This window comes from Triticum urartu, chromosome 1, assembly GCF_003073215.2.
Source record: "Triticum urartu cultivar G1812 chromosome 1, Tu2.1, whole genome shotgun sequence".
Classification (NCBI taxonomy): Eukaryota; Viridiplantae; Streptophyta; class Magnoliopsida; order Poales; family Poaceae; genus Triticum; species Triticum urartu.
In genome coordinates, this window is record NC_053022.1 from 210,435,521 (window position 1) to 210,458,672 (window position 23,152).

General features: G+C 41.8%; 1 protein-coding gene across 2 annotated transcripts; it reads left to right on the forward strand.

Moving 5' to 3' along the window:
* The first annotated feature begins 7,246 nt into the window (after window positions 1–7,246).
* Window positions 7,247–14,350, forward strand: LOC125554144 (lysine-specific demethylase JMJ18-like). Of its 2 annotated transcripts, XM_048717753.1 has the most exons (11): window positions 7,247–7,512; window positions 8,753–8,830; window positions 8,904–9,410; window positions 9,493–9,714; window positions 10,089–10,250; window positions 11,618–11,986; window positions 12,073–12,715; window positions 12,800–13,027; window positions 13,203–13,306; window positions 13,401–13,598; window positions 13,696–14,350. In XM_048717753.1, exons 1-11 carry the CDS (start codon window positions 7,378–7,380, stop codon window positions 14,035–14,037), a joined length of 2,988 nt encoding a protein of 995 aa, XP_048573710.1. In that variant the 5' UTR covers window positions 7,247–7,377; the 3' UTR covers window positions 14,038–14,350. The 2 variants fall into 2 exon arrangements, with proteins under 2 accessions (XP_048573710.1, XP_048573704.1); XM_048717747.1 differs by having other exon boundaries at window positions 7,248–7,512; window positions 12,073–13,027.
* Window positions 14,351–23,152: the final 8,802 nt, after the last annotated feature.

The window sequence follows — 23,152 nt, forward strand, 5'->3', positions numbered from 1 at the left end:
CCTATCCGGATGACTCTGAGTAGCAAACCGGATATGTATAGTGGAGCAACCATTTGGAATAGCTCCAAGTGGAGCATAGTAGCAACATCTACAATATGAAACAGAGATTTGCGAAGAACACATGGATCTGAATGTTGCAGACCCGTTGACTAAAACCTCTCTCATAAGCATAACATGATCAAACCCTAGAACTCATTGAGTGTTAATCACATGGTGATGTGAACTAGATTATTGACTCTAGTAAACTCTTGGGTGTTAATCACATGGTGATGTGAACTAGATTATTGACTCTAGTAAACTCTTTGGTTGTTAGTCACATGGCGATGTGAACTATGAGTGTTAATCACATGGCGATGTGAACTAGATTATTGACTCTAGTGTGAGTGGGAGACTGTTGGAAATATGCCCTAGTGGCAATAATAAAATGGTTATTATTATATTTCCTTGTTCATGATAATTATCTATTGTTCATGCTATTATTGTATTAACCGGAAACCGTAATATATGTGTGAATACATAGACCACAACATGTCCCTAGTAAGCCTCTAGTTGACTAGCTCGTTGATCAATAGATGGTTATGGTTTCCTGACCATGGACATTGAATGTCGTTGATAACGGGATCACATCATTAGGAGAATGATGTGATGGACAAGACCCAATCCTAAGCATAGCACAAGATCGTGTAGTTCGTTTGCTAGAGCTTTCCTAATGTCAAGTATCATTTCCTTAGACCATGAGATTGTGCAACTCCCGGATACCGTAGGAATGCTTTGGGTGTATCAAACGTCACAACGTAACTGGGTGGCTATAAAGGTGCACTACAGGTATCTCCGAAAGTGTCTGTTGGGTTGGCACGAATCGAGACTGGGATTTGTCACTCCGTATGATGGAGAGGTATCTCTGGGCCCACTCGGTAATGCATCATCATAATGAGCTCAATGTGACTAAGGAGTTAGCCACGGGACCATGCGTTATGGAATGAGTAAAGAGACTTGCCGGTAACGAGATTGAACGAGGTATGGGGATACCGATGATTGAATCTCGGGCAAGTAACATACGGATGGACAAAGGGAATTGTATACAAGATTGATTGAATCCCCGACATCCTGGTTCATCTGATGAGATCATCGTGGAACATGTGGGAGCCAATATGGGTATCCAGATCCTGCTATTGGTTATTGGCCGGAGTGGTGTCTCGGTCATGTCTGCATGGTTCCTGAACCCGTAGGGTCTACACACTTAAGGTTTGGTGACACTAGAATTGTAATGTGAATAGTATGTGGTTACCGAAGGTTGTTCGGAGTCCCGGATGAGATCCCGGACATGACGAGGAACTCCGGAATGGTCCGGAGGTGAAGATCGATATATTGGACGAAGGGTATTGGAGTCCAGAATTGTTCTGGGAGTACCGGGTAACGACCAGCGTGACCGAAAGGAGTTTCGGAGGGCCCCGACAAGCGTTGGGGGGCCTTATGGGCCAAGGGGAGGGGCACACCAGCCCACTAAGGGGTTGTGCGCCCCTCCCACCCCATCTCACATAACCTGGAGAGGTGGGGGCTCCTCCCCTAGGGCAGCCGCCCCTCCCAGCTTGGGGGGCAAGTTTCCTAGGGGTGGGGGCGCCCAAACCCATATAGGGTTTCCCATGTGGCCGCTTCCCCTCCGCTAGGGAAACCCTAGGGCGCCTCCTCCTCCCCCTTCCCCCTATATATAGTGAGGGAGAGAGAGAGGGCAGACGCACCCCTTTCCGAGGCGCAGCCCCTCCCTCCTCCAACACCTCCTCCTCCTCCATAGTGCTTGGCGAAGCCCTGCCGGAGAACCGCAAGCTCCACCACCACGCCATCGTGCTGCCGGAGCTTTCCCTCAACTTTTCCTCTCCCCTTGCTGGATCAATAAGGAGGATACATCCCCGGGTTGTACGTGTGTTGAACGCGGAGGCACCGTCCGTTCGACGCTTGGATCGGATCTTCCGCGATTTGAATCGCCGCGAGTACGACTCCATCAACCGCGTTCTTGTAACGCTTCCGCTTAACGATCTTCAAGGGTATGAAGATGCACTCACTCTCTCTCGTTGCTAGCATCTCCTAGATTAATCTTGGTGACACGTAGGAAAATTTTGAATTATTACTACGTTCCCCAACAAGAACTTGGGTCAGCATGAAAAGTTCTGATCCGTTTAGATTTCTTTTGTTGTGTGGGAGGCGACGCAAAAATAAACTAGGGGCTGGTGGGAGGAGAGACGAAAAAACCAGCGAAAAAAGGTTGAAAGTGGTGGGACGAAAATAAACCGTGAAGGCTATTCACCAACTCAAACATTAAGAGTAGAGATAAGTAGCTTCCTACCTAATTCTTAGCATGCCTAATTATCGACCTAATTGAAAAAAAATCCCTACCTAATTATCTGTAGGCATAATTAATTGTCTACCTAATTAATTAATTGCAATAATGACTCGGTTTCTAAATTAATTTGGTGTGAAAAATCCAATTTAAATGGACCTAATTAATTGCATATGTAATTAACTGTCTAGCTAATTAATTGTATTAATTGCTTCATTTCCAAATTGATTCAGCGCTCAATTTCCAAATTATTTTCGCACGAATGACTGCTACGAACGACGACTACATAAATACTTCCTTGACAATAGAGCCTTTTGTTGTGGACTAGAACAATACACGTGCGTTGCAATGAGATATAAATATTTTAGTATGTTAGCTTGTGATTTACTTGTTAATAATAATGCGATTGTGTAAATAAATGTCCATCAAATCAAATTTTGACTGTAAATTACTTTATATTTTGATTAGAGTTTGGTAAGTAAATTAGCGTGAAATTAATTCAGAAGGTAAGTAAATTAAGGTGATTGGTTATAATATACATGGAAGGTTGGACGAAGAGGCGGTGGAAAGAAATGTGAAATAGGAACCTTATATTTTTTAAGTAGTAGAGATTCATTTTTGCAAAACTTGCCGAGTATTGTATTACCTCCGTCCGCGAATAAATGTACATCTAGGTTTTGTCTTAAGTCAAGTTTTAAAATTTTGACCAACTTTATAAAGAAAAGTAGCAGCATTTATAGCACTAAATTTTTTTGAACCTCAGTACAGACACAAGCGTTCATATACACACGCATACACTCACCCCTATGAACACACACACGCACACCCTACCCCTATGAGCACCTCTGAAAGACTGAGCCGACATATCATCTTGAGATTTATGAAGTCACTGTAGGCGCCTCGTCGTTGACGGGAACGTCTCCTCCCACTGAATGCGCATCACCGAAATCCTGAAAAAAATCTAGAAATAAATACGAGCGCCAGGATTTGAACCCTGGTGGGCTGGGAATACCACAGTCCCTCTAACCATACAATCACAAGTTGGTTGCATTTATGTGGTATCATTAGATTCATTTTGAAATGTAGTTTCATAATGTAGCAATTTGATGTCATCTATGCTACTACTCTTTTCTATAAAATTGATCAGATTTTAAAACTTTGATTTAGGACAAAACCTAGATGTACACTTATTCATGAACGGAGGGAGTAGGACACATTTCATTAATATTTTTTTGACATTTGAATGAACACACTTGATTAACAAGAAATATAACATGACCACGTCCACGTATGCCTGTACGTGACGGTCCGACAACCCACGTGCCGCCACGGAGGTGAGGGTGTGCAAGGAAGAAAAATCAGCATGGAGGGATGGTGGTGACAAGTGAAGACGAAAATAAAGGCAAAAATAAATGGTGCGTACCGATGTATCGACTCCCCTTTTAATAGTAGAAATATATGGCGAACCAACCCGTGGTTGGATAGTTAGAGAGACTATGGTATGCCCAGCCCACCAGGGTTCAAATCCTGGTGCTCGTATTTATTCCTGGATTCATTTCAGGATTTCCGGCGACGCGCATTCAGTGGGAGGAGACGTTCCCGTCAATGACGAGGTGCCTACGGTGACTTCATAAATTTCAAGATGATATGGCGGCTCAGTTTTTCGGAGGTGCTCATAGGGTATGGTGTGCATATGTGCGTTTATAGGGGTGAGTGTATGCGCGTGTATATGAGCGCTTGCGTCTGTACTTTGTTCAAAAAATAGTAGAAATATATATGATTTGATAATTTAAGAAATACTAGCAAAAATGCTCGTGCGTTGCAATGGGAGAAGAACAATATCATAAGACAGTGCAATAAACATGACCCAATAATATGTGCACGCCCTAATATTTGAACATAGGTATCATTCACTTAAAAAAAACGTAATATAGCACTGCTAATAGAACGTTATAGCATTCTAAGTAATGTCTCGCTAATAGTATGTTATTGTTGCTTATCCTCCTTGTCTCATCGGCCAGTGGTCATGGTATACACTTGCAAATATAACAAATGTACCTCACAACATATACGGTGAATTAAGGAATTTTTGCAATTGACATGAGCAGATGAACAATATATGCTCACCTCAAGGAACAAAGTCATATCCATTTAGATGCTACCTCCAGGTTAATATGCCATAGCGTGACACCTTGTGAAAGGAACATTGCGTTAAACTGTGAGCCACAAACAGTCTAGTTTATTGACATAATTAAAGTAATTAATTATTTTATTTGTTCCAGAACATATGCAAGGTAGCCATCCGTCGCAAACCGTTCCTATAAATAATCCGAAGAAGACAAATTATCAAGTTTTGGGCAAGCAAATTACCGTTGAAACAGTGTCATTATAAATAATTCTCAAATGGTTGCTTGTTTATTTTTGATGAAATGCAACATGCATCGCTTTTCATTCGTTAAGAGGGAAACAGCCAGGTTACAGGGTATATAGGCCATTGTAAAGTGACCGAAACATAAGAGAAAAGGCAAACACTATTAGTTACAAGGTAGAAGGTTCACTACAGACCATAAGACGACTACCCCATCCATTTCACTCCTTTCATTCTCCGCATGAACGAAGGCTCAAAGCTCTTCCGAGATTGAGATGAATCATTAACCCACATGCCACTACTATCTAAAATAAAGATCAATGAAACCAATGTTTTGTTGGGCTTGGCACTAATTTAAAAAATTATTAACGTGGATGATAATAGCATATTTGGAATCTACATATTTTTTTGATGGATTTTCATATATGACATATTAGATTTGGAGCTAGGATTTTAAAGGTATGAATATTTTTAAAAGTATTTGATCTTTTAAAAAAGAAAAGGAAAATGTACCTTGTGAAAGGAACATTGCGTTAAACTGTGAGCCACAAACAGTCTAGTTTATTGACATAATTAAAGTAATTAATTATTTTATTTGTTCCAGAACATATGCAAGGTAGCCATCCATCTCAAACCGTTCCTATAAATAATCCGAAGAAGACAAATTACCAAGTTTTGGGCAAGCAAATTACCGTTGAATCAGTGTCATTATAAATAATTCTCAAGTGGTTGCTTGTTTATTTTTGATGAAATGCAACATGCATCGCTTTTCATTCGTTAAGAGGGAAACAGCCAGGTTACAGGGTATATAGGCCATTGTAAAGTGACCGAAACATAAGAGAAAAGGCAAACACTATTAGTTACAAGGTAGAAGGTTCACTACAGACCATAAGACGACTACCCCATCCATTTCACTCCTTTCATTCTCCGCATGAACGAAGGCTCAAAGCTCTTCCGAGATTGAGATGAATCATTAACCCACATGCCACTGCTATCTAAAATAAAGATCAATGAAACCAATGTTTTGTTGGGCTTGGCACTAATTTAAAAAATTATTAACGTGGATGATAATAGCATATTTGGAATCTACATATTTTTTTGATGGATTTTCATATATGACATATTAGATTTGGAGCTAGGATTTTAAAGGTATGAATATTTTTAAAAGTATTTGATCTTTTAAAAAAGAAAAGGAAAATGTTGTAAGGGGATTCGAACTCGCGATCTCCGGCATGGTAGCCAAAGGCCCGAATCACTGGGCTACATGCATGGTTGGGATTCCGCCCTATTGACCTAAACTGACCGCGGCAAAATAAATATAAAAAACGAAACATTTTTTTACTTACCGGTGGCATGGTGGGTAATTATTCACAACTTCCAGGGTAATTTAGATGACGGACGGCCAGAAACACTATTTGCTTTATATATATATATATATATTAATTATTAGGTAGAGATAGAGATATGTGATTTGGTAATGTAGTAAAAAAGATTTGTTTTTTTATTTTACTAGTAAAGTTGTGCTTGTTATTTAATAAATGGTAGCACATTAAGCAATATCTGATTTTGATTTTGTTTTGAAAGGTTATTGAGAAAAATTTTATGTCTGTCTTTTAGGGAGGTGATCTCATATATATGGTACAATTTTTGAATTTTTAATTATCTATTATTTAAGTAATTAAATTGAATCAGCACATGCCAAAGCAAGCATGAAACAAGATCTTTCCCTTTAATAAGATTTGGTTTTTAAATGAAATGGAGAAAATAAGCCAGTGAGAGGGGTGGTGGAAGATGAGACGAAAATAAACCAGTAAGAGGAGGTGGTGGGAGATGAGGTGAAAATAGACCGACGAAAATAAAGCAGGATACTGGGCTACTAAATCCCCTTTAGGATAGCCCAAAATTAAATGATTTGAGGTCATGCGTAAATCAATTAAATCCCCTTGATCAATGATTAATTATTTCATGACTAATATGAACCTGATACAAATTTCTTATGGGCCCCTGTGTCGCCGACGGGTATTTCAATGGATGAAGAAATTAGCGTTTGCTTTGTAATGAAATATGCGATGATGTGCTTCCGTATATCTTTGCCTATGTATTCCCTTCCCACAACATATCTCAACCTCAAACCAATCAAAGAAAAAATCTACGTTAAACTATTAAATAACTCAAATTATAAGTGTCGCACATGTGGCATGGAGTAATCCCACTTTGATGTTTTTACAACTAACATTGCCATTTGAAAAAAAATAAAAGCCTCAAAAAAGCTGAAACTTACCATCCAAATAAAAAATACCATGCTTCACAACTAAGTTGTCATTCTCACGTAACTAGATTTTTCATAAAAAATGTCAGAATGAAATTGCTTCGTGCCATGGTGTGGCACTTATCATGGTCAGATTTTCGAGTAACCCGTAAGTAGCAAACCCTAGCCAGTCGGCTACTGCAGGGTTGTCCTTCTAAAACACGTTACTCAGGCTGAACGAGTAGTAGAATACAGCGGCGCCCTACCCCGCCACCCCGAGCGCGACCCTAACTCGGGGACCCCGGCTGTAGAGCACGTGCGGGGGTCGTCACCTCCCGGTAAAACCAAATCGCGACGCGGGGTCTGAGGACTTCCCTTTCCGCGATAGCTTCTTCTGACCACCAACGCATCTCGCCCGCCGCGCCCATGGTTTCCTCCTCCGCCTCCCCCAGGGAGGAGGAGGGCGGCGGCCCCCGTTTGCCCTCGCTCCGCGGCAAGAAAAGGAGAATGCGAGGCAGAACGGCCTCGCCGGAGCCGGCTTCCACGGCCGCGCCGCCGCAGGTACGGGTCTCGAAGATATTACATGCTAGTAGATCAGGCCGTGTGCTTTTTTTAAATACCATGTACGGGTTGTTTTCTTTGTTCCTATTGATTGATTGAAGAACTGTTATTGATCAGCGGTTGTGTACGTCGAGAATTGTTCCTGTTGGTTTGTTTGGTTCGGAAGCAGTAGCGGTTTTGTTTGATTGATGAGGGATATAATATCTGTTATGCGTATACTATGAATTGTTTCCCGTTTGCTCGTATGGATTTCAATGTATAGGTCATGACTCAATTCTAGGGCAATGGAATATATGCAGCAGTGAGATGCGATTTGTGGAGGGCGTGTGTTCCATGCTGGTTCTTGGGCCCGGTTGTGGATTGGAAAATATTAGTTGAATTGATGAACGCATGCAAGGAAGGAGATGGGAGTGGGGGAGGGGGGTCACGTATTTTGCGATCGCGGGTTGGGGGAATTGGTCTTCGATTTGGATATTGCCTGATTGATGATTATGTGTTTCTTTGTAATAATGATTTTTTCGTGTTCTAGAATTCCGAGAAAAAGATCTAGTTTCCCCTAGGATTGATCTAGTTTCTTTGTAATAATGATTTGTAATAATTGTAAGATTTCTATCCTTCTTAGGTTAGGCTTGTACCTTTAAACTTCCTCTGTACAGTTTGTTCTTTGTTTGATGCAATAAAGGGCTGTGGGGTTTTTACCCTGCAGTAAATATTCAAAAAAAAGATCATGTTGATTGTATAATTGTGGCGCAAAATTTTGAACAATCTAGGTGGATCTGACCTACTTAAATTCGTTTTGACTTGTAGGAATACAATTTGTGAGTCTTGTTCCGATTGGGTACTTCTCCTATGCAATCGAATCAGCAATTCCATTGCTAAGTTATGCAAACATAGAGAACTCGAACTATGAAATAATTTTACTAATTCACCAATCAATGACACAATCCATGGGTTAAATTCATAAGGAGATTATACAATACATTAGTATGCTGAACTTGGTCTAAATTCCTGCCTACTATGAGAACATTAGCCCTGTAGTGCTTTCCAATTAAGTGAAATTTTAATCTAGAAGTTGATCTTGTTATGACTACTATTTCTCAGGGTGGCGGAACAACAACTGTACGCCCTTCAAAAGTTTCGACTTGATCAGCACAAATTTATCATTTTCCATCGCTTATAGTTTATGTGATTATCATGTGCCTAATTTGTTTGTCTCATTTCTTTAATTTATTATGGGCAGACATATGGAAAGTGGCATCCAGATGAATCGAACAGACCTGAAATTGATGATGCTCCTGTATTTACCCCAACTGAGGAGGTTTGTGGACTATTCTCTTCACTAGCAGAACTATGTTATGTGGCATTGACAGTGTATAACTCTTTTACATCAGGAATTCAAAGATGCAATTGGGTACATTACTAGCATTCGTCCTCAAGTAGAAAAATATGGAATTTGTCGTATTGTTCCACCATCTTCTTGGAGACCACCGTGTCCTCTAAAGGAGAAGAGCTTTTGGAAATGTACAGAGTTCAACACCCGAGTTCAACAAGTTGACAAGCTTCAAAATCGGGAACCCCCAAAAAAAGAAACACAACCTCGAGTTCAGAAGAAAAGAAAGAGAAGAAAGAAACTGAGGTTTGGGATGTCTCAGAAGCGACGTAGCGCTGACTCTGCAGACCAGGATGAGAAGTTTGGCTTTCAGTCTGGCTCAGATTTCACACTAGAGGAGTTCCAGAAATACGCTGATATGTTCAAGGAGCAATATTTTGGAATGAAGGGAAGTGATGAAATTTCTCTTTTTGAAATTAAACAGCACAAAGAAATGTGGCGACCATCAGTTGAGGAAATTGAGGGAGAATATTGGCGGATAGTTGTATGCCCTGATGATGAAGTTGAGGTACCCTGGTTGCTTATGTGTAGATTATGCTCTTATTAGGATTTAAGTTTTTACTGATTGACATCAAACTATCTTTGCGTAGGTGGATTACGGTGCTGATCTGGACACTGCAATATTTAGTAGTGGATTCCCTAAATCATCTCTATCAGATGCAAATAAGCAAGATCCATATGGTTTATCTTGCTGGAACTTGAATAATCTGCGACGACAACCTAGATCTGTTCTTTCATTTGAAACTGAGGATATATCTGGTGTTGTGGTCCCTTGGCTTTATGTTGGGATGTGTTTCTCATCATTTTGCTGGGTAAGATTTTTCATTCTTCTATTTCTCATCCATCTCATGAAATGTGGATAATAATAGTATAATGCTCCTAAATCATGTGCGCACGCAAGTTGGCTTGAACCTTGCTAAGTACTCCCTCTGTAAACAAATGTAGGACGTTTTTGCAGTTTAAATTAAACTGCTAAAACATCTTACATTTGTGTACAGAGGGAATATATTGCAGTATTTTTGTAGGTGGTTGAAAGATGCTAGTAGCTGAGTGCTTCAAATCTTCTGTGCCATGCAACCCTTTTGTTGGGTTATCTTGAGACTAATAATTTTAAATATATACATGACTGTGACACGTTGATTAGGGTCCACGTTCTCATATATCCTTGTTCTTTATGTTGCTGTAGCATGTGGAAGATCATTTCCTTTATTCTCTGAATTACATGCATTTTGGTGAACAAAAAGTATGGTATGGTGTTCCTGGTGAAAATGCAGTGAAGCTAGAAGATGCTATGAGAAGGAACTTGCCAAGACTGTTTGAAGAACAGCCTGATCTCCTGCATGAGCTGGTAACATTTTTATTGTGTATTGACCTAGTGATTATGATAACAAGAACCCACTGTTTGCAATGTAACCTAGTAAATGCTTTTTGGAACCAAGAGTCCATGTGGATTGAAAACTACTTACCATCCTGGAATCAAAGAGAGCATTATGCAATTTTCTTCAGTGAACATATTACTTTATTCAGTATCATTGCCTGATTTTTTATCATAATTTTTTCATGATTTATAATCGGATTATTAGTTGGAGAAACCATTTTGGTAGACCCCCCCCCCCCCCCCCCCCCCTCTATCTGACCTAAAACCGCTACCCGAGCTGTCGCAACATTGAAGGAACAACTAGTGGCTGCTAGGGTATCCATCAACCTTCTGGAGAAGGGAGGATCCAGCAAGGCGCCCAACAAAAATGATGATGAGATTGACAGCACAGCTGTGCTGCTGCACTGGCAGCATCTTTCGCTTACCGGGAGGAACGCCGTGCTGCTCCGAAGTTCCACAAGCTAGAATTCCCTAACTATAGAGGGGAGGGCAGCCCGTTGCCTTGCTTGAACTGTGTTGAGCGATTCTTCAAGGGCCACCAGACGGAGGACAAGGAAAAGGTGTGGATGACCTCCTATCACCTCGCTGATGATGCTGCACTATGGGACAGCCGGTTGGAGATGATGCATGGCGAACCACCATGACCAAAGTTCGTCAAATACAACCGTAGTTTTGGGCCGACGATCAGGACTAGTCGGCTGGCGGAAATTGAACACTTGAAACAAACAGGCTCGGTGTGTGACTACAAGAAGAAATTCTCACTCTTTTTGCAGGTGTTAGTCTCTTGGAAGAGCAGCAAGTCGAGCTGTTTGTCTGTTGCTGGGCTCCGCAAGCCCATCCGTACTGATGTGGACTTGCAGTACCCATTGAACCTTGAGGCTGCCATGAGCTTAGCACTCTCTTATGAGCAGCATTGTCTCTCAGATGATGAGTACGCACCATCCCTAGGCACAACGTTGTCTTCCAAAGCAACCAAGTCAACGACCCAAACAGCCTGCTGCTGCGGCACGCTAAAGGCACGTGCTTTGACTGTGATGAGAAGTATGCCCGCGGCCATCACTGTGCCTGGCTCTTTTTGATCTATATAAAGGGAGGATAGTTTGTATTAGGGTTATAAATCATGAAATATAGAAAATTGCCCCAACTTAGAGTTAGCCTCCAGCGGCCATGGCAGGAGAAGAACCCCTAGGTGTGCCTGAGGGCAAACCTCGCTAACCCCTCTGATCAGATCCCCAATTCCCACTTCCAACTCCATGCACGCAACACATCCTCGTCCTGCATTATGCAAATGTTCTTTGCACCTTCATCAATTTTTGATTCTGAATTGCTTTGTGCAGGTCACACAGTTATCCCCTTCTGTTCTAAAATCAGAAGGAATTCCTGTTTACCGTGTTGTTCAGAATCCAGGCGAGTTTGTTCTGACATTACCACGAGCTTACCATTCTGGGTTCAACTGTGGCTTCAACTGCGCAGAGGCAGTAAATGTTGCTCCTGTGGACTGGCTGCCCCATGGACAATGTGCTGTTGAGCTATACAGAGATCAGCGGCGCAAGACATCAATATCACATGACAAGTTATTACTTAAAACTGTACAAACAGCTCTCAGACAGGTTTGGGCGAACCTACACAACTGCAAGAGTGGTCAGAAGGAATACATATGGCTTGATACCTGTGGAAAAAATGGAATGCTCACAAGTGCATTTAAGGTATTTCTCAATTCTGGCATTAATTATTTGTCAGTTCTCACTCAACGAAATTAAGTTTTATTTTTACTTTTGGCCCATTATTTCAGACAAGAATTAAAATGGAAGGTGCAGCACGTGAGGCGAATGCTCTTTTGCAATGTAAGAAGATGGATCAGGATTATGATTCAACGGACCGCGAATGCTTTTCATGCTTTTATGATCTTCATTTATCTGCTGTCAGTTGCCAATGCTCGCCAAACCGTTTTGCTTGCTTAAATCATGCAAATCTTTTATGTTCATGTGAAATGGATAGAAAATTTGTGTTGCACCGATACAGTATGGAGGAGCTGAATGCTCTTGTTGCAGCTCTGGAGGGAGATCCAGCTGCAGTGTACCAGTGGAAAGAGTATGATGTAGGCTTAGTTTGCCTATCTGCTTCTACGCAGCAGAAGATGGACTTAAGTAAAAGTACAAATTTATCTGGATCAATTATTGATGTCAACACTGATTGCGGCTTTGATGGCTGCAAGGACCTTGACAAGTCAGCGGGATATCCGCAAGAGAAGGAAGTGCAGAATAGATGTGTTAATCTGAACATAGAAGGTCCATCCAGTAGTCCTAGAATAAAAGAAGAGTTAGTATGTAGTTCTAGCACATCAAATACAACAGGTTTCTCAAGCTCTACATTTAGTGCTTTAGGAAAGATTGACAAGGACAAGATGGCCATGGAGTTGGGGTCCCTGCAGACAAGTAATCCAACTATTTCAAGTTTCCAGTGCACACAGTCCTTGAGTCATTCATCTGAATTATCATGCCCTTCTCGAATATCAACAGGATCTACTCTACCTTCCAAAACTACTAAGGAACTGTTTGGCATTGAGACTGAATACTGTGTGGCCAAGGCTTCACGTGCCCAGGTTAGTCAACTGGGCAAACCTTCTTCAAGCCAATCCAATGAAGTCTCCTGGCCAGCAAAATTACGACATCAGGTTGAGCAACTCGACCAAGGAACAGTAATAGTTGGCAAAAATTGGTGCAGCCATCAAGCTATCTTCCCAAAAGGTAAATAGTTGAGTTAGATTTTGGAGTTGGGGTCCCTGCAGACAAGTAATCCAACTAATTCTGTAAATGGGCTTGAAATGTTTGGTAAACAGTAATAGTTGGTCCCTAAATAGTGTAATGAATATTTTATGGTGTGTAAAAATGGTAAAATTAAGAGAAAATGACATCTTTGCAGGATTTAGGAGCCGAGTGACATTTCACAGCGTACTAGATCCGACAAGAATATGCTGTTACATTTCAGAAGTTATTGATGCTGGACTTCTCGGACCATTGTTTAGGGTATTTGTAATTCGAAATACCTCCTATTTTCAGGCTTGACCTCATTTGCTTTATTGTGGGTCATATGACAGCTATGTTCCCAAAATCATTACAGGTGGCTGTGGAGGAGTTTCCTGAGGTTTCTTTTACTCACACTTCACCAATGCAGTGTTGGGATAGTGTGAGAGACAGGGTGAATGAAGAGATAAAAAAGCAATGTAGGGCTGGAAAATCTGGCGTTCCTGCTTTATTATCGAACGATTCTGTAAATGGGCTTGAAATGTTTGGTTTCTTTTCCCCACCAATAATTGAGGTAGATTTTCAGGAGATGTATAGCTTTTGTTTCTCTCAGAGTAGTCACTTCATTATCACAGGTTATAGTTACTAAGAAACCCTTTGTTTTTTTACAGGTAATCGAGGCTCTAGATCCCGACCACAAGTGCTTAGATTATTGGTTGTCTAAGCATACACCTCCTCTGAGAAGACTCCTTTCGGAGTCTTTGATGACCACAACGGTTGATGGCACTAATTCCTCTATAAGGTTACTTGGGGTTGATATTGCCAGCAATGAATCTGAACGATCCAGTTTCCACAATAATTCCTGTGCTGAGGAGACTAAACTCAGCAGGCTCCTTAAGAAGGCTAAATGCCCAGAAGAACAAGAACTAATTGTCATGAACAAAGCAATCAGTGGCAGGATGGATAACAGGGCAGGTCTGCAGGATGAGATGAAGAATTATGTAGATAAATAGAGCCTTGAATAGATAAACCATTTTTAGTAACTCATCCTAGATTGCTTCTTTAGGGAACCATTAGAAATTAAACTAGAACCACCATTTACCTGCATTCTTATAGAATTGCATTTCCTGATCTTCCATTTAGTTTTGCAATGATCCAAATTTATTTTTACTTGATGGCAAAAGGTTATTTTCTCTCTAATTGTGTCCTGATTAGCCAGGATCATGGTAACCAATGTAACAAGTTGACCATTCGTTTATCAAAAGTTTATGTACAAAACCTTGTTGCAGGAAAGTAAAAAAAAAGAACAAAATGATTTCGAATTTTTGATTGGTTGGTCCATTACTGCCACTATGTGTGAGTTGGATAACCCTTTTTCATCATAAAACACCATTATTAAGTTTCTTTGGTCTCATTTTCATGGCTAAGATGGCGGGCAATTACTTCCTTGCCTTGATTTGTGTTTTATAATGATGATGTTGATGATACCATCAAATTCTGATTGTTGATACTTTGTGGCCTATGGTACTATTCAAAAACTCCATTGGAAATATCCGAGGAAATAGATGTTCCTGATACATCTCACTGGTTCAGCTGCATAATACCCCTCCCCTCCCCCCCTCGCCTTGCGCCACCAATCTCTGTTGACACGGGGGAACCTTAGCCACCGGCGCCGGCCTCCCCTGCATCGTAGCTGTCAAAGGGCCGACACGGTAGGTGGCGGTGGAGCTGATTTGGGCCCCTCACGCCCAATCCCCGCACCCCGTGCCATGCCACCGTACTGCAGCGCCCCCCTGTTGGTTCGGCGATGATGGATTCGGCCGCCCAAGGGCCTGACCTCGCGCTCTCCGATTAGCTGCAGCCCCCCTGTCATCCTCGATAGTCGCGGACGCCCCCTCCTCACGTGCCTCCACCACCTTCGCTCGGGGATTGCCCCCACGATTCTCGGGCCGCCCCCACTAGCGATTCCGACGTTCCTGGCCGTTCCCATGGGTGCCCCCTTGCAGTTTCGTCATTCCGCGGCCTCGATCAAGTCCTGCTGGTGCTTGTCGGTTGTGGTGGGGTTTGTGGTCTGCGGCCGGTTGCGGGGGCGTTCGCGGCCTGCCTCCCATGCAGGCGGCCCCTCTCGTCTCTGGCGCCCCCGGGGCCACGGTGACGGCTCTCGCGAGGAGGCGGTGATGCATCCGCGGTTGTGGCTGACTCGGAGCCGTCGAGACACTCCTTGCTAGTGTTGTCCCGGCCCTGGCGGCCTCAGGCCCGCGTCTCTCCGATTGATTGGTACATTACTGCCACTATGTGTGAGATGGATAACCCTATTTCGTCATAAAACAACATCATTAAGTTTCTTTGGTCTCATTTTCATAGCTAAGATGGCAGGCAATTACTTCCTTGCCTTGATGCGTGCTTTATAATGATGTTGATGATACCATCAAATTCTGATGGTTGATACTTTGTGGCCTATGGTACTACCTAACATGTCTTAATCATGTAATCTTTTTTTAGGTATGAATGTTGAGAAACGATGACGTAATAGATATGAAAACAATAATATAAAAGAATGCGATAAAATAATTGTTACTCTTCAAAATATCTATGTCAATGAATGTTATTACTACTCATTTAATCGTGTAAGCATGGCATAACTCGATCTTCCTCGTATAAAGTATAAATCATGAACACCCCGGTGCCAAACCAAGCAATTGTATCATATTTTTTCTCGCTTCAGCATTTTCAACTTCACTCTGTAAGTGCATATAATGCCACCCTTTGTTGGTTTTGGAGTATTGACAACAAACTTGGTTAAGGGACTAATGTGTTTGTGAGATTCATAGGAGAACACAGGTAGAAGTCCTCATTGATTCGATTTACCCATCGAAGATGTCCCCTAAAAATGTATGAAGATATTGCAGATAATGGTGGTTCGTGAAGACATTTGTGTTGAAGATAATGGTACGCGAAGACTTTCGCTTGAAGACAATGGAGCGTGAAGACGTAGTCTTTTGGTAGTTTCATTTTCTTCGTTCCCGAGTCATAGGAACCACCTCACTGTTAAGTGGGGTCTAGGTAAACAAAGTCAGAAAATGACGTGATGCTCAACCTAAAATCCCATGTCTTTTTAGTGAAGACAATGAGAGAAAATCTTTTCCATAGTTGGTTGAGTCAGCTTTACTTGGAACCTAAGTCAAGCTCCCGCGTGTGTTTGAAATCCGACCGCTGGACACGTGTCAGTTGTCCATTGACCCAGGGTCATTTCGGACATATCATGTCGGGTTGCCTCCTAGCTATAAATAGCCCATCCCCTCCACCATAAATTGGTGGCTGCTCCGAGTTAGTGCATGACTTTTGTCATTTGAGAGCAACCCACCTCTGAATTCTTTGAGAGAGAATCCTTGCGAGGACAAACCCAAAACAATGTGAGCCCAAAAGTGTTTGAGAATCACCGAAGCCTTTTTGTTCCGCGTGAACCGAAGACTTGTTGCACTTGAAGGTCGTGATCTTCCAGCCGGTTAGGCGTCGTGTTCTGAGCATCCAAGAGTCATTGTGGATTGCCAGTGAATGAAGTCTGTGAAAGTTTGTAAGTCTACCTTGAAGGCTTACTTGAGTGGTTGGGCGAGATCTATGGATCTTAGCTCAAGGGGAATAAGGTGAAGACTAGGTCTTCAGAGTTCAATCTCAGCCTCCCCAACTAGACGTACAACTGTCATAATAGTTGGAACCGGCCAAACAAATCACGTGTCTTCTTCGAGCAACTGGTTCTATCACTTCATTCCTTTACTTACTATTTAGTTTCCTGAAGTCATTGCTTGCTCGTTCTGTTCGAAGATATTGGGTGAAGACATTCGCTCTATCTGCATCTTTGTCTTCAGACTATCTTCCTAAACTGCTTTGTTCTACCCAGCTGCTGTTTGTCTTCGCATTACACTTCAATTGTTCTTGACATATTACTACTTGTGAGCTGCGTTTTTTGACAGAAAGACTGTAAGGGAACCCCCTATAGTATAATTGGTGCAGCAAACCCAAATTGCAAGTACCGTGCCTTGAACCTGGGTGGGTGGGAAGGCATCAACCCCTTCCCACCACTAGGCTATGCCTTAGTCTGCACTGGGATTTCCTCAAAGAGGAGAGGATGATGCAGTACAGTACAAATAAGTATTTCCCTCAATTAAGAACCAAGGTTATCAATCCAGTAGGAGAACCACGCAACACCTCGTTAGCAGTACCTACACACAAAATAACAAATACTTGCACCCAACGCGAATAAGGAGTTGTCAATCCCTCGGCGGTTAATTACAAGGATCACATCTCGTAGTGATAGATAGATAATTAAAACACAAAATAAAATAAATGAAGAAAAATTACAACAAGATATTTTTAATTTTAATATATGATAAAAAGTAGACCCCCGGGCCATAGTTTTCACTAGAGTATTCTCTCTTGAAAATAGCATACAGTGGGTAAACAAATTACTGTTGGGAAATTGATAGAAAAGCAAATAATCATAACAATATCCAAGGCAATGATCATGTATATAAGCATCACGTCCGAGACAAGTAGACTGAAATGATTCTACATCTACTACTGTTACTTCACACATCGACCGCTATCCAGCATGCATCTAGAGTATTAAGTTCATTAATAACGGAGTAACGCCTTATGTAGACAAAGTAAACTCACACATGAATAAACCCCATCTTTTTACCCTTAATGACAACGATGCAAATACGTGTCATGTCCCCTTTCGTCACTGGGATTGAGCACCACAAGATCGAACCCATGACAAAACACCTCTTCCATTGCAAGAAAAATCAATCTAGTTGGCCAAATCAATAGATTGGAATACAAAGTCTTAACAATCATGCATAAAAGAGTTCAGAGAAAACTCAAATAATATTCATGCATAATCTGATCATAAACTCACAATTCATCGGATACCAACAAACACACCGCAAAAAGTCATTACATCGAATAGATCTCCAAGAACATCGAGGAGAACATTGTATTGGAGGTCAAAGAGAGAGAAGAAGCCATCTAGCTACTAGCTATGGACCCGTAGGTCTGTGGTGAACTACTCACACATCATCAGAAGGGAAACAAAGTTGATGTAGAGCCCCTCCGTGATCGAATCCCCCTCCAGCAGTGTAACACCCACAATGCGGCTATATCTCCCATGTGTCGGGGCATGACTTAGAGGCATAGCCGCATGGTAGTTTTGTCGCAAGAGGGGTAATATTTACACAATCTCATGTACTGAATAGAAAGGGATAAAGAGTTGGCTTACAATCGCCACTTCACACAATACATAAATAATCCATACATCATCCAAAGTACAATCAAAGGGAACCACAATAAAGGAAGACAACCCCAAATGCTAGATCCCCGATCATCCCAACTGGGCTCCACTACTGATCATCAGGAAACGAAACGTAGTAACGACCCAGATCCTTGTCGAACTCCCACTTGAGTTCGGTAGCATCACCTGCACTGGCATCATCGGCACCTGCAACTGTTTGGAAGTATCCGTGAGTCACGAGGACTCAGCAATCTCACACCCGCAAGATCAAGTCTATTTAAGCTTATGGGTAGGAAAAGGTAGTGAGGTGGAGCTGCAGCAATCACTAAGCATATATGGTGGCTAACATACGCAAATAAGAGCGAGAAGAGAAGCAACGCATGGTCGAGAAGCTGGAACTGATCAAGAAGTGATCCTGAAACTACTTACGTTCAAGCATAACACAAGACCGTGTTCACTTCCCGGACTCCGCCGAAAAGAGACCATCACGGCTACACACGCAGTTGATTCATTTTAATTAAGTCAAGTGTCAAGTTCTCTACAACCGGATATTAACAAATTCCCATCTGCCACATAACTGTGGGCACGGCTCTCGAAAGTTTATACCCTGCAGGGGTGTCCCAACTTAGCCCATCACAAGCTCTCACAGTCAACAAAGGATATTCCTTCTCCCGGGAAGATCTGATCAGTCTCGGAATCCCGGTTACAAGACATTTCGACAATGGTAAAACAAGACCAGCAAAGCCACCCGATGTGCCGACACATCCCAATAGGAGTCGCATGTATCTCGTTCTCAGGACACACCGGATGGTCCAGACGTCGGGTTGGCATAGACTCTGGTTGCCCAGGGGGCGCCGGACATCGCCCAGTTTGGACCAACACTCAGAGGAGCACTGGCCCGAGGATTTAAAATAAAGATGACCCTTGAGTCCACGGAACCCAAGGGAAAAGGCTTAGGTGACAAATGTTAAAACCAAGGTTGGGCCTTGCTGGAGGAGTTTTATTCAAAGCAAACTGTCAAGGGGTTCCCATAACACCCAACCGCGCAAGGAATGCAAAATCAAGGAACATAACACCGGTATGAAGGAAACTAAGGCGGCAAGAGTGGAACAAAACACCAGGCAAAAGGCCGAGCCTTCCACCCTTTACCAAGTATATAGATGCATTAATTAAAATAAGAGATATTATGATATCCCAACATATCCATGTTCCAACATGGAACAAACTTCAACTTCACCTGCAACTAGCAACGCTAATAGAGGGGCTGAGCAAAAGCGGTAACATAGCCAAACAACGGTTTGCTAGGAAGGTGGGTTAGAGGCTTGACATGTCAATATGGGAGGCATGATATAGCAAGTGGTAGGTAGCACGACATAGCGATAGAACGAACAACTAGCAAATCAAAGATAGAAGTGATTTCGAGGGTATGGTCATCTTGCCCGCAATGTTCTCAGAGTTGTCGAAAGCTTGATCCTCGTTAGCGTACTCAACAGGTTCCTCATTCACGTACTCATCTCCCGGATCTACCCAAAACAAGAACACAAGCAATGGAACAACAATCAATCACGGTGCAATGCACAAGCAACATGATGCAATACATGGCATGATATGCGAGATATGATATGCAATGCATATGCGTGCTTCAGAAGGGAAATAATGATAAAGGCATCAACTTGGCAAACCAAGTATTCCGCTGTAAAGAGGAGATGATTTTGGTTGAAATAGATATAAAGATCACCGGAAACGGATGCACGGTTTGTAAATGGCAAGCAAAACAAGAATGACGCAAATCTGCGATTAACAACATGATAGCACTTAGAATGCAACAAGTAACTAAGCTACTGCACTCCAACATAGCAACAAAGCATATGTAAGTTATGTACAAGATATGCTTGACAAAACATGAACACTGAGCTATGGCTAAATCACTCAAAAACATGTTCAAACAAGCATGGCAAAAGTGCAAAAGATATCAGCTTCACAGACTTAGTGGAAATACTAACATATCAAAAACAACATCAGGAAGCAATGTTTAGAGCAAGCAAACAACATGCTACAGGAACATATCATAGCAAACAAAGGCATTACATGATTCTAATAAATGCATAGAACAGAAATCCCTTACTGAACATGAGCCAAAAAGGCACAGAAGATATGATGGCACCAATGTAAACATAACAAGTTTTATTAACAGTTTCAGACTTAGAAGAAAAATAGAGCATGGCATAAACAAAATTATGATAGCAACTTTGCGAGCTCATGCCACTCACCACAAAGCATTACATGACAACATAAGCATACCAATAGCAAGATGACATGTTCATGAAGCTAACCATGACAAGATCAAGTTCATAGGATGCATGTATCACTAGCAACAACCAAGGAAATATTGATTAACATGTTAACATTCTGCTAGGAACATTTTATAGCAAAAGTAGAGCAATAAAATGACATGCTAGAGAACTCCATAATTGCAAACAGGGGCATGAATGAGTACATCATAACCACATAATCAAAACATCCTCACTGAAGTATCCCAAAATAAGCATGGATCTCAATGTAACATCAAGTTTATATGGCATCAAAATAACAGTAGGAAATGGACTTAGCAAAATCCTAAGTCCCTGAAAACAGCAACATCACGAAGCCTAGTTTGCATGCTCGTGCTAGTCACCACATAGATCACAAAAATACAAGACTTGCACCCCTATAAAGATGGCATATTTTAGTTCAAAACACATGTAGACCTCATGCTCATATAATGCACACATCAAATGCAACAAAAATGACAAATCAACATGATCTGATAAGTACCAGCAGCTAACATTTTATAGCAGTCTTTCATCAATGAAAATGGCATCATAATAGATAGTAATATGCATGGAAATGCTTCTAACATGAATATCTCAACGAGACAAACAATTTGACATATCATATGCATGATTTGGAGCACCGAGCACCAAGATATGACATGATGAAGGAGGCATAAAAATATCAGTGATTCGGGACTTAGAGAAAAATATACCCTCCGAAAACTGGACGGGGCGGATCTGGGACAAAGTGGTGCAGATCTCGGAGTGGATCGGGATGAGCCCGTGCAGATCTGAGGCGAAGTCAACGCCGGCGGAGATCAAACTCCAGCGAGGCGGCGGGTGACCGAAGAGGCCGGATCCGGCCGGGACGGCGCGGATCCCGACGGTGGCGTGGCGAAGGGCGGCGGCGCACGTGGTGCGATGGGCGGCGTGGTGGCGCGGGGCGGCGGCGAGGCTGATAACCCACAAGTATAGGGGATTGCAATAGTTTTCAAGGGTAGAGTATTCAACCCAAATTTATTGATTCGACACAAGGAGAGTCAAAGAATATTCTCAATTATTAGCAGCTGAGTTGTCAATTCAACCACACCTGGAAACTTAATATCTGCAGCAAGGTATTTAGTAGCAAAGTAATATGATAATAATGGTAACGGTAGCAAAAGTAATATTTTTGGGTTTTATAGTGATTGTAACAGTAGCAACGGAATAGTAAATAAGCGAAGAACAATATATGAAAAGCTCGTAGGCATTGGATCGGTGATGGAGAATTATGTCGGATGCGATCGATCATGCAACAGTTATAACATAGGATGACACAGAACTAGCTCCTGTTCATCAATGTAATGTAGGCATGTATTCCGAATATAGTCATACGTGCTTATGGAAAAGAACTTGCATGACATCTTTTGTCCTACCCTCCCGTGGCAGCGGGGTCCTATTGGAAACTAAGGGATATTAAGGCCTCCTTTTAGTAGAGTACCAGACCAAAGCATTAACACATAGTGAATACATGAACTCCTCAAACTACGGTCATCACCGGTAATGGTCCCGATTATTGTCACTTCGGGGTTAACGGATCATAACACATAATAGGTGACTATAGACTTGCAAGATAGGATCAAGAACTCACATATATTCATGAAAACATAATAGGTTCAGATCTGAAATCATGGCACTCGGGCCCTAGTGACAAGCATTAAGCATAGCAAAGTCATAGCAACATCAATCTCAGAACATAGTGGATACTAGGGATCAAACCCTAACAAAACTAACTCGATTACATGATAAATCTCATCTAACCCATCACCGTCCAGCAAGCCTACGATGGAATTACTCACGCACGGCGGTGAGCATCATGAAATTGGTGATGGAGGAAGGTTGATGATGACGATGGCGACGGATTCCCCTCTCCGGAGCCCCGAACGGACTCCAGATCAGCCCTCCCGAGAGAGTTTAGGGCTTGGCTCCATTCAAATCATGCAAGTTAGATTCCAAAACAAGGGCAAAAGTGTTTGGAAAAGTAGATACGACGGAGATGTATCAACTCCCCCAAGCTTAAACCTTTGCTTGTCCTCAAGCAATTCAGTTGATAAACTGAAAGTGATAAAGAAAAACTTTTACAAACTCTGTTTGCTCTTCTTGTTGTAAATATGTAAAGCTAGTATTCAAGTTTTCAGCAAAGATTATGAACTAACCATATTCACAATAACATTTAGGTCTCATGTTTACTCATATCAATGGCATAATCAGCTAGCGAGCAATAATAACAAATCTCGGATGACAACACTTTCTCAGAACAATCATGATATGATATAACAAGATGGTATCTCGCTAGCCCTTTCTGAGACCGCAAAACATAAATGCAGAGCACCTTTAAAGATCAAGGACTGACTAGACATTGTAATTCATGGTAAAAGAGATCCATTCACAGTCATACTCAATGTAAACTAATAGTAATGTATGCAAATGACAGCGGTGCTCTCCAACTAGTGTTTTTTAATAAGAGGATGATGACTCAACATAAAA